Raw genomic sequence first — 13,031 nt, 5'->3', positions numbered from 1 at the left:
AATGGGAATTGACCAATCAGAGTGCTTGCTTAAACTTGTGTGTTATTGAATACCACATTAAGTCAGCTTTACAAATTTTCTCATTTTTCCCATGGACAGCACCAGATAGGCTTGAATGACGGGGATATGGATCAGTATACACCGGAATGGTCCTTCAACAACAAAGCTAAAATGACAGACAACTTCATATTGGATATGACAATCCAATTTGAGATGCCTGGCTCCCTACAAGACATGTAGTATGTGATGTGAGTTTGAATTGAAAATATATATTTTAAAACATATTTCTTAATGTCCTCAAACAGGAAACTGATCCAGATGACGTGGCTGCCAAGGGAGTCACTGTGGGAATTCTGTATGTCCTGTGTGGCTGAAGCCTCATCCCCCAAGATCCAAAACATCGCACTCATCTTAGAGGAATCCATAGTAGTAAAGGACCTTCCGGATACTCCCATGGCCTACCTTCTCGGCCTCCTTTATGCACTCAATATTTCCTATCCGGAGGACCTTAAGTACACCTTTGAAACACGTGTTCCTGGATAATGGCCCAAAATGCTCTGTGTGCGATCTCTAAAGAAAAAGCTTTGTCTTGTCTAAACGTTGCAAAAAGAAAAGTGAAATAAAGAAACAGGTTTTCCCTCTTGGAGTCAGCTCTGATTAGCAGCTGTGAAATTTGACAAGTTCACATAATTGTTTTGTGTTGTGTTCTCAGAGTAATTGCTGGTTAATAACTCAAAAGTTTGTAAAATGTGTGTTACACCCATTTGTAAGTTATGTAGTTATTGCTAATAAGGCAACGTGAAATTTGACATTTATTTATTTTATTTATATTTTTCTACATTGTTACATTGCTACATTGATTGTTCTAGCAAAATGTTAATGCAGAATGTATTTTCAAGTTAGACCTGTGAAGCCATACGTGTCAAGACAGCTGTGAATGACATGTTATGTGAATTTTAACAGAACTTTTTCATGTTAATTCTCTTGATGCCCATAGTCATCTCTGACCAGCAGCTGGCAAACTAATGTTTTAAGTGTTTATCACACATTTTATTGTCTTAAATTGTATTTTAGATGCAACTGAGCAGGGATTATTGTTCTAGCATAAGTGTAACTGCAGAATGTTTTTCAAGTTATACCTGAATATTTGGCCATATTGTTGAATTGAAATTCACACTTTGATCACTGACTAGCAGCTGTGAATGACATGTCATGTGAAATTTAACACTGAACTTTTTCATGTTAATTCTCTTGATGGCCATAGTCATCTCTGACCAGCAGCTGGTAAACTAATGTTTTAAGTGTTTATCAAGTGAAGAATGGGGAGATCGCGCACTAGGGCTGAGAAGTTCCAAAAGTATTTTAAAAGCCGAAACAACAATTACAGGACACATAAACAAGGGGAAACGTTTCGGGTCTAGCCCTTCATCCGTGTTCCTTGTACGTGATGCGTCACAGGGCGCAGCGGCCTTTTATAGGCTCGCCTGCCAATCACCCCAAGACACATGAGTGTGTTTGGGGTCACAGTGTATCCACATCACCAAAGTTACACCACAGGTACTATAATATCACGATTATATACAAACGTTTTAATAGTGATACCATATTTAAATTAAAAAAAAATATATATATATATATATATATATATATATATAAAAAACAACAATAATTAGAAAAAGGTACACATCACCCTTATCAAAAGCAATATCATCATAGCACATTAGGTTATCTTGCGTCCATGTTGGCCTAGTCCATTATTCAACCAACTATTCTAATTACAACAGTTACAGCGAACATGTTAAGGTAAATTCATCATTGATACCACATAGACGGTCTCCTAAGACCAGGTCAGACCAAAGATTCGCGACGCAACGAGACTCTTGGGACGTCGCAGGGGAAAAGTTGCAACAGTGTGAACTGGTCGTCGCAAGGCGGCTGATGCCGTTGCAAGGAGTCCCCAAAGATTGAACATGTCAAATCGCCAGATCCAGTTTTAGAACGCAACGATGTGGCTATTTCTCTTCAGCCAATCAGGACAGAGCACAACAATTTAGGCTTATTAAATACAAGTTGTAGATGCTAACGGTATTATCTTTGTGTTTTACACCGCACTTATTGAACATGCCCTGCAAATGTATAAATCAGTGTTCGAATTACGTGGGAGCCAGAGGGAACCGAGCTTCCAAAAAGGCAAAGTCAAAAAACTGAGGGGTCTCATATCTGAAGGTGTCTGCCATATTTGGCATTGTAATTTCATCTTAAACAACACTCATCCATCCCCGTGCAGTCTCTTACCATTAAAGATGTTAGATTAAAATATAGGCTAGCCTACTATAGGCCTACGTCACGTAGACTGATTCATTTCACGGATTCCTGTGAGACCGGGTTGCCTTAATTACATCGGTCGCATTTGTCAGGTGAAAACTAAATGTCAAGGGAAAGAGGCGGTGGTTGGAAATAGTATTTCGATCGCTTATTAAGTTCACTCGTGGCGTGTAATGGTTTATTCGTTTCCCTGTATAATTTCCTTAATTTAGAAGACAGTTAAAAAATAAAAATAAAAAAATACTAATTATTAAAAAAAATTATATATTAAAAAAAAATTCTATAAAAAAAAAAGAATTATATAAAAAAAAAATTATAAAAAAAAATCTTTTTGTCCATCTTTTTTTGGACATGCGCACGCGCATCTTTTTTTGAAAAAAAGATGCGCGTGCGCATGTCCAAAAAAAAGATGCGCGCAGTTCCAAAAAAAGATGCGCGTGCGCATGTCCAAAAAAAGATGCGCGCGCAGTTCCAAAAAAAGATGCGCGTGCGCATGTCCAAAAATGCGCGCGCAGGTAAAAAAAAAAACATTTGTGCGCAGGTCCAATTTTTTTTATTATTTTTTTATTTATTTATAATATTTATTATTTTTTATATAATTTTTTTTTAATATAATTTTATTTTTCATAATTTTTTTTTATATAATTTTTTTTATATAATTTTTTTTTCATAATTTTTTTTTTATATAAATTTTTTTTTTCATAATTTTTTTTTATTGAATTTTTTTTTCATATTTTTTTAATATCTTCTTTAAATCTGTTTTTATATATATTTATATAGACCGCACGGGGATGGATAATGAGCGTTGTTTAAGATGAAATTACAATGCCAAATATGGCAGACACCTTCAGATATATGAGAGACCCCCTCAGTTTTTTGACTTTGTTGCCTTTTTGGGAGCTTGGTTCCCTCTGGCCCCCACGTAATTCCATTTATACATTTCAGAGCTGCCAACTTGCACGGTGCACCGTGTGACACACGTTTTTGCCTGCTTACACACGCCCCACATCCCCCCCCTCCCCCGTCAATCCCGATCGTCGGTCCCCCGTCCCCCCGTCAACAATCACGATTCTTTCGTAGTGGCGACTTCTCGACTGCAAGGGAAGCTCGGCTTCCCCTAAAATTCCCCGAAAATTAAATGGTCAGATATATACTGTTGTGTTAACATTTCATTGATTAGAACACGTCCATCTCGAAGACGAGTTCGTTCAGAATCAGCTGCTTATCGCAGGTCGACTGACTCGATGTCCTTCTCATACACTTACGTGTTTAATTTGCGTGTGTTTAGACAGATGGGCGTGCACACACACGCGCACCAAGCATCACCCGCATTCATTCATTATTTTAAACACTCACTCGCGGTAAAACTATGTTTTCTCACGATCAAATACTCATCAATCCTAAAAGTAATGGGCTTGTATACGATGTCTTTGTCAAGAACATATGTGTTTGCTGTACGGTGTTTGCAGATGCATTGATTTAAAAGTAGGCCCACAATTTACCGCTGTATCAGCTGTTCTTTCCCAAATCAATTAACCAATCATTTAGGCCTACCCTAAAACTAGATTTTGTTTTGGAAGCCTGGAATATACTTTCTCGAATGTATTATTGTTATTATTATTATTATTATTTACTATACTTACTTCATGTTCATTCATGCAGCCCTATGGAAAAACAAATGTTTCCACAATCCACACGCTATTTCTATGCAGTTTCACACGTATGCATAATCTTTGACATCATAATATTTAACATGCAAGTGTAGTGGTGCCTGGTTGCTGCAGGGGAAAATCAGCTTAGGGCCCTTCTTCTGTTTGGCGCACATGGCTAATTTGCATACGCGCACAGGACTGTCGGAATGGGAACATGTCGGACTGGCAGCATTACGGGGGCGCGATTACGGGCTGGCGGAGTTACATTTAAAAAACGCGTTCAAGTAAAAATCAATAAGGGGGGGGGGGGGGGAGCGATCAGGATTGTTATTGTTGTTGGATGTGTGGCGTGTGTGTAAGCAGGCAAAAGCGTGTGTCACACGGTGAACCCGTGAGAGTTACGGTGAACCCAGCTCTGCTTCAACTTAAAAAAAAAAAAAAAAATCGTTCATACTCCGCGTACCACTAGAGAACGCTCGCGTACCACCGTTTGAGAACCACTGTACTAATCAATGTCCCAGTCTGGATAAGATTGATCATTGCTGCCATCTGGTGGCTGAGAGTAAAACTTAACACAGCCAATGTTGGTCCGTTTGATTTCTAAAGTATTTTCTTTTATTGACTAGAAAGAGGTGAATAAAACCTAGGTTACTATTATAAAGCAATTGCGAAACGACCATCACACAATGGCAAAAGCAGCCTATTGCTTGACACCAAGGACATTTTGGGTTTGTGAATCTGTCACTTCGTCAAGAATTACACAAAAATGCTTTGCTCTCTTCACAGGAATAAAAAGGAACTTTAGAAGGTAACTGATGACATGACAAAGAGACAGAAGCAGCTGGAGGCTGACGACTGAATAAACTTATTATTAGTTGATAGTAAGTCTTGTCTTGTCTTACTATCAACTAATCATATAGCTATAAATCTGTCTCTACATAGATATATAGCTGTATATCTCTCTCTCTTTATATATGTCTCTACATAAAGTTCAGACTTTTAAGTCAAAAACTCACATTATGCCCTAATCCGCTCCCGTTGAAGTTTGGTCAAAAAAATGGTCACACAGCTTTAACACACACACGCATACCTAAATAATATATACATAGACGCCCACACACACACACACACACACACACATATATATATATATATATATATATATATATAAAATATATACACACTACATACAATTAGAAGCTTTTAAATGAAAGAGAAATAAAGAAAATATATGACACTAGGATGTTTTCACTATGATTTTATAGTTAAAAAGGTAAAACAGTATGTTTAACTGATGGAAAATACACTTTTTGTAGGGGTGAGGTACAAGGCTGAGGTGATGAGCTCAGTAGAGGACAACAAGTCGATCTGAGAAGCGCTTCGTCGAGCTCCAGGCGGCGGCCATCTTGGCCCCCGGTTCAGAGAATCGCCTCGTGGTCCAGAAATATTAGGGGGATAACTGATAAAAAGTTGTGCGATTAGAGAGAAGAAATGAAAGCAACACACAGGGCAGTTATGAGAAAAGAGCAGGAGTACATTACATACCGGGGATGAACAAAAATACCTCAAAGAAAACCAAAGAAAACAGCCCCAAACAAAACGATGAAATATACAGTTTAGATTTTTTTTTTCTTTCAATAAACCGATAATCAAAAAGAACCAAACAGAAGAGGATTGTGGGAGATGGAGTACGGTAGGACTCCTGAAAGATGTGAACCCTGCGGGGGACGCCGCCGTTAGCATTCACTGGTTAGCGTGCTGACCTCCCAGCCTCTAGCTAGAGCCTCGCGCTGACCTCACAGCCTCTAGCTAGAGCCTCATGCAGACCTCCCAGCCTCTAGCTAGAGCCTCATGCAGACCTCCCAGCCTCTAGCTAAAGCCTCATGCAGACCTCACAGCCTCTAAACTTTAACATTAGCTCCTCCCCCACGTCTTACCCCCTCCACGCCCAGCCCCTTACTCCAACACCACACTCCCTCTCCTCCAATCACACGCTACCTTCACCATTACTCCCACCTCTCCTCCTCCGTCATTGGTTAGTCTGGTCAGCCCCGCCTCCCCTCTCCCTCCCTCCCTCCCTCCGCTAGTCCGACTTGTCTCCGTCCTCTTCTCGCTGTTCCCTCTCGGCCGCCTCTCTGGCCTTGTCCTCCTTGGCCAGCTGGGCCTGGCTGTGGGAGTGGTTGGCCAGGATGGAGGTGAGGGACAGCAGGCCGGAGCTGGAGGAGACGGCGGGCAGCGTGGGCGGGGTCAGCCCCATGGGCAGGGAGGTCATGGGCAGCGCCAGCCCCTGCAGCTGGGACAGCTGGTGCACCTGGAGCTGTTGCTGAGCATCACACACACACACACGTATGGGGACACGCACACACACACACACACATATAGGACACAAATACACACACATATATATAGGACACAAATACACACACACACAGGACACAAATACACACACACATACATACATACATACAGGACATGCACACACACCACACACACAAACCCAGGACACACACACATATAGGACATGCACGCACACACAAACACATATAGGACACACAGGACACACAAAGGACACACAGAGTTAGGATCATCTTTGCTGTCCTACATGTTGTCACATAACGACTGCATGGAGGGTGCAGTGGAGCTTGAGTGGTTAGGGAGGTGCGTGGTCTCATGGGAGGTGCGTGGTCTCATGGGAGGTGCGTGGACTCATGGCAAGCCGTAACCCGAAGGGTTGCTGGTTGAACGTCTTAACAAGGGATGGGGAAGGGCATGGGGAGGGGCATTGGGCAGATGTATGTGTTCTAGTCCCTACAGCCACGGGAGGACTGGCGTGGTAACACACAGGAACACATCGCTAAGCACAGAGTCCTTTCATACGCATCCCATGATAAGACATGAAACGGGAGATCTCCAGTTCAGTTCATCCCCGGTGTTAGCGAGTGCCCCCTGGACAGCGACGTACCCGAATGATGGAGCTCATCTCCGGAGGCGTGACCTGCTTGGCTCTCTCGATGGCGCCCATCACCTGCTGCTGATGCTGGGGAACACAAAGACAACACGCGCTCACAACCCGTCCCCGCGGCCGTGGTAGTGGGTATCTAAGAAGGGGTTGCCCTTTATAAAGTGAGGCCAGCAGCCAGGTGGGAACTCACCTCCTGGGACAGGTACGGGATCACCTGGGCACAGATCCCACTGAGCCGCTTGACTATTTCAGCCTGAGAACGCAGCCACACACACACACACACAAGAACATTCTCACTGCCGTGCCTTCTTTAGGCCCCGCCCATCACTACACAACATCTCCTGTGCATGACGTCCTCATTAATCAGTGGTCATGATTACGTAATGTTTAGGATCGAGTTATCACAGCACAAACATAACGCATCGGGTCCGAAAGTCAAAAGTCACACACAAAGCTGATGCTGATATGCCGTTTGAACGACGGTCCGTGTCTGAGCAATGAGGAGGATGATGGGAGACACCCTGATTACATGTGACCCCCCCCCCCCCCCCCCCCCCACATACACACTAAAAGGAGCACGGAGCAGCCGGCCTTGGAAGGCACACCCTCTAACAGGCAAACTCCCCCCCGCCCCCTCTCAAAACAGAGAATATTGGTGACGACGGCGCCTGAGAGGGCAGAGTGATTAAAACATCAACCGGCCGGACTGAAGCACACGTGGCCTTATGACACGCAGAGCGTTGGTTCTGCTGCCACTTTGGTCACAGCCTATCGTGCTGGAACACGTCACGCATCGGTCAATAATATCCACGGGCGGCGATCCATTACATTACATGAAACAGTGTATGCGAACATTCAGGGGTCATTTGATTCTCATGGGTGAAATCGGATCATGTTTACTGTATATAAACAACTCCCTCCCGCATCTATCATTCTTCTGTGTGTTTCAAAATGCTCCTGAAATCAGAGCCATACATTAAATAAACAAAGAAGAAATTCCAGCTCAGTCTTGACGATGTGGATGCAACAGTATTGTCTCTTTATACCAGGATATTGTGTTTGGTGAAACAGAAATCAGCCTTGCTCTAGCCCTCCTAAATACTGTAAGCGAGGTATGACTTTCATAAGCGGTCTTTATTTACCTGTTTGTGCATTTCAATGTTCAGGCCATATGACATCTCATAATACTGCAGAGAGGAGAAACACAAAGTTACAATGCGCCAAGACAATGCAACACAGACATATGTAAGGAATAAATCACCACTTTGGTTAGCACCAGTACAGGATCGTCCAATAACAGGATACCCCAGACTGGTCCATTCAGCTCATACCACCATCAGTTGCTCTCATCTAGAATATTACTGTTTGTGGTTGACTTAATCAGCTGAAATCGTATTCGTCTGCGGTGAAACAAGCATATTGCCATTATATGAAGCGGACATCTTGTCTGGTTCCCATTCCAGATGTTGTTCATGTTGGCCAGAGGTGGAAGAGGGCGTCCCGATTCTAAGAATGACTGCACACCTTTCGCTGTCAACCAATCAGAGCCCAGTATTCCCCGATGCTGTGGTATTAATACTTCTCGAATGCTAATAAAGGTGGAGGCGTCCTCACCATGATGTAGTGACGCTGCATCTCCGACTTCTCACTTGCCAGCTTGTCACATTCCATCTTCAAACTGTAGTAGTTCAGAGCACACACACATACACACACTTAGGCATTTATAAACATATCAGGAGTTCTTATCGTGTGTGTGTGTGTGTGTGTGTGTGTGTGTGTGTGTGTGTGTGTGTGTGTGTGTGTGTGTGTGTGTGTGTGTGCGTGCGTGCGTGCTCGCTCACCTGTGGTACTGTGCTTGGAGGAACTGGAACTCATCCTTGATGCGGTCACAGGAATCCGAGGTGGTGAACTTCAGGGGCTGACCGGACTGTGCTGACGCCTGGAACCAACACACAGACAATGACTACAAACACACCGGAACACCCTGAGAACCCTGGATCTACGAGGAGAACCTCACTAGAACCCTGGAACTAGGAACAGAACCTCACTAGAACGCTCGCTCTGCTAGAAAGAACCACCTGGAGGTCAGAGTAGGGACCCGGGCTTGGATTGGAGTATCAGAAGGCTGACATTGAAGATGAACCTTTTTAAGAGGATGGAGGATTTAGGGAAGCAGGGTGTTCTAAAAACGACTAGAGAGGAACAAGTCATCCAGAAACACCCCGGACCATCGTTTCGCCCTTAAATGGCTGGACTTTAAGTGCAAGTACAATCAAAGAGAGGGACTGTTTTGCCATGCATACGTTTAGTGCAGCTATACACACGTAAAACATAATCAGTTAGGAATAGGGCTGAAGACTAGTGCAGTGAGGCCATGTTTAATCTGCTTCACTGAACATCCTAGTGAGTGACAAGTGGCACAAAGTCAAGAGGTCAAGGGTCAGAGATGAAGTCAAACGCTTGCAAGTTCAAAGCCTCATGAGGTCAAAGCAAGACACGTAACATCACAAGTTTTTAAAACGAAAAAAAGAAGATTTACTCCCCAGAAAATCTACAAATCGGGACCCCAAACTCAGCAATTGATTAGTTTAGTCGTGTTAGGTAACGTGGTCCCACCACATGAAGGGTCAATGTTGACTTTAATCACTGATCATCATCCCGGGTTGGACATGCACTTCTAAATCAATGATCACCATCCAGGTTTGGAACATCATGGTTGGTTTTCATTGTATCAACACATTCATGAGATCACCTGATCACATGAATTCATGATCCGCTGTGGCATGTGATCCCAAATGACTCTGGATGCGCATTATTAGCCATCCAGGTAATCTAACGCCACGTCTAAAACATGCCCTAAACTAAAGAAAAAGGGTAGCTGGTAGCTATGGGGGTGCTAAGCGCGGATGCTAGCTCCCCTGGCTAACGCTAAGCTAGCACGGGCTAGCACCGGTGGTGGATGAGTGAAAAGCCCTCCGCTACACCACTTACCGAGTGTCTCGATGATGGAAACATCATGTCAACAGTGTGCCACACGGGTTGGATTGGATTTATAATCTTTCGAACGAACAGGCTAACCTCAAGGCTAAAGCTAATCAGATTCCCACCAATTCCCCCCCTCCCCTCTGATTTAAATATGTGTAAAGATTGCAGATTTAACTCCGTGCAAACTCTGTCATCGTCCGGGGTACACTAGGGCTCGGCGGCGGCTGTTCTCTCGGGTGAAGTCAATGTCCGCGGAGAAAAGAGATATAAAGCGTCATCAAAGGACCATCAGGTTGTTGGGAGTACGCCTCTCTCCGGAGGATCTTCAGTGTTGACATACGAGTCCTGTCTGACATTCCTCTTCCTCTGGAAAGAAGAGCAACACTGGCGTGCTCCAAACCCAGCGGCCGAGGAGCGGGCGCCCCCCGCGGTGTTCGGGGGAACTGGCCGCAAACTGCAGTCTGCCCAGTCGAGTGTGATGCTGCTGTGCAGGTTTCCATTGGGATGCAGACTTTTTGAATTCCTATTCCTTTGTTGTTTTTCGATCATGGTAACACATGTGATGGATTACATTGACTTGTCGATTTATGTTAGGGTGGTGTCACTTAGTTGATGGAATAAGCACGAGATATCCATTTTGGGAGCTTAATCATCCGTATTTATTGCCTTTTTAAAATAATGATCTTTTATTTTAATTAGATGTAAAGGAAATTCCCAAATAGCTATATGGGGATATCATAAAAATGCATTTCGTATCAGATTCATCCTGAGAATTGTGGAATTTAAAAAAATAATAAAAATGGTGTTGCCTCTCCCAGGTATAGCAAACTAGCAAAAAGCAGCAATAATTCCCTTGTCTGGTGGAGCTTGTTTGTTTCAGATGCCCTTCAATCTGCTTTAAAGACCTTAGGGTCTTGCTAATGCTGACCAAATCCTGTGTTCTAATCGTTGTACTCTGTGGTCGAGTTCCCTAGTGCCACAACAGGATACAGGGTTTGTTGGTTGACGGATTGAATCGTGGAACAGAAAGAAACCTCAGTCTTCTCCGGTTGATAAACTCCGATCAGCCTGTGAACATCTTTCGAAGGCAGTGATGCTGAGGTGCGTTTTAATTGCAAGGATGAAACGTAACACACACACACACACACGGTCAGCAAGTATAGGAACAAATTTATTTAAATTTAAAACAGATACCGTTTCGTTATGTCTCTCTCTTAGAAGGCGGCAATGATCTTAAGTCATGTTCAATGTTTCTATGAGGATCAGGCAACAGTGGTTGAAACAAAAACATGAAACATAAAAAAAATAATAATAATCAACCAAAGAAATATGGCAAGAGTAATGTAAATCAATAATTGATAACCAACTGATTCAACCCTTTTTTTCTGAGGGCCCTGAATTAATGAATACATCCAAGCCCTCACTTCCAACACAAAACAAACAGTACATGCAATTATAATTACAGTTTCTTAAAAAAACAGCAGATTATCGTTTAAATCACCAATCTTAAATACAGAATAAAGTATTTTGTGTGTACTTAATCAATTTTTCCTTTAGTCTCTGGTGTGTGTGTGTGTGTGTGTGTGTGTGTGTGTGTGTGTGTGTGTGTGTGTGTGTGTGTGTGTGTGTGTGTGTGTGTGTGTGTTTTAAAGGGAGACCGTCTTAGTTGAGGGCCCTTTGATAATGACCACAGCGTTGGCACTTGGAGAGAGCCTGGCTCTGGAGAGAGAGAGTGGGGTTGGCACACTCATTATAATACATCATTTACATTTGAATTACATACAAAATAAAAGAAAAATGAAAATAGAAAAATCATACACCATGACACATTTGACCATTGGGTTTCATTAGTCGTTCAAATAAAGAAACAAAAAAAACAATAACAATAATGGAGTGGTCCTACAAACAGTAGTGTTCTGGTCATGTTGTCATAGGAGAGAGAAGAAAGGGGTGAACAGGGTGGTGGTGAAGATTTACTTGTTAATAAGCACTCCACTTCTCTGCATGCACTAGTTTTTTTTCCCCAAAGCGGAGTGGAGTGCGTCCATGGTCCCGACCAGAGTACCAGTCGCCCAGGAGGACTGACGGCGCCCTGCTTCCAGGGAACGGACCATCAGCCTTCTACGACCTTCTGAAAGGCAACAAAAGAGATTGTTCCGCAGTGAAGGGAAAACGAAATACACAAACTGGACCCTTCAGTCCATTCTCTGGCCAGCGATCAAAGGAGGGGAGGGAGGTGGGGGGAAGACCACTGATGAACCAAAAGAGGGAGAACCACAATACTGCCTTAGCCTCTTTCCAGACTTCTACCCGAGAGAAGAGATGTGTTATAAAGACACGTGCACCAGAGGACGCTCCAACACCACTCAGTCAGCCTCGGACCACGCCCAACCAGGTACGTCCATCAGGACTTCACTTGGTAAATCTTTATACTATTGTAAAACGACTGAATTACTCGGGACTCTCCATACAAGTTTGTAGTTTGTGTTAATACTAGCATAACGGGCCGTGTGCTGCCATAGGCCAGGCTTTCATCCAACCATGCTGGCAGGACGTGGTTGCAACACGATTATAGATCAATACTTTGTTATTTTCGTTGCATTAGTGTTTGGACGTTGCCTGAAGTGGGACCTCCAGGTCAACAGGGAGTCGAGTGAATGAAGCGGAGAGGGGGATTTCAGAGAGCGAGTTTGATTGATTCACAAATTAGCCCAAAAAAACCCCACAAATATATATATTTATATATATTTGACACTATACCTAGTGGTGATCCTATCTGTACACAGCCTTGTGTCTGTAAGGCCCCCACCCCCCTGCCTACATTCCGTCCAACAAGGTGGTTGACTCCATGTATTGACTTTGCAGTAGTGGAGGGACCTGGAGCTGGCTTCACTGAGGTCCTCCTCCCTGTCTGCCTGATGCACTGTGATAGCCCTTAATGAGAATGAAGGATAAAATCGCTTGTACAAAAAGGTCAAAAGCCCCCGCCCCCCCTCCACCCCCCCCCCCCGCCCAAAGAAAAGGTAGTTCCGCACATCACTGTCACCATCAAAGCAAGCGTCAAAAAACGGTTTAAAATTAACAATGCAAAACCAACAACGGAAACA

General features: G+C 43.4%; 1 protein-coding gene across 3 annotated transcripts; it reads right to left on the bottom strand.

Moving 5' to 3' along the window:
* Positions 1 to 5,219: 5,219 nt before the first annotated feature.
* On the bottom strand, positions 5,220 to 10,263 carry chico. Of its 3 annotated transcripts, none has more exons than XR_014638693.1 (8): positions 9,931 to 10,263; positions 8,781 to 8,878; positions 8,554 to 8,617; positions 8,082 to 8,126; positions 7,130 to 7,192; positions 6,940 to 7,014; positions 5,837 to 6,300; positions 5,220 to 5,804 (listed from the first exon to the last, which is right to left on the bottom strand). XR_014638693.1 is itself a non-coding variant. In XM_084481762.1 (7 exons), exons 1-7 carry the CDS (start codon positions 9,955 to 9,957, stop codon positions 6,061 to 6,063), a joined length of 612 nt encoding a protein of 203 aa, XP_084337888.1. In that variant the 5' UTR covers positions 9,958 to 10,263; the 3' UTR covers positions 5,220 to 6,060. The 3 variants fall into 3 exon arrangements, 1 of the variants encoding a protein (XP_084337888.1); XR_014638694.1 differs by having other exon boundaries at positions 5,220 to 5,836; positions 5,869 to 6,300; XM_084481762.1 differs by having other exon boundaries at positions 5,220 to 6,300.
* Between the last annotated feature and the right edge of the window lie 2,768 nt (positions 10,264 to 13,031).

The sequence above is a fragment of the Micromesistius poutassou genome (genome assembly GCF_964030765.1).
Source record: "Micromesistius poutassou genome assembly, chromosome: 17".
In the NCBI taxonomy this organism is placed as follows: Eukaryota; Metazoa; Chordata; class Actinopteri; order Gadiformes; family Gadidae; genus Micromesistius; species Micromesistius poutassou.
The sequence above is the reverse complement of the archived record's forward strand: the minus strand, read 5'-3'. Positions and strand labels throughout refer to the sequence as shown.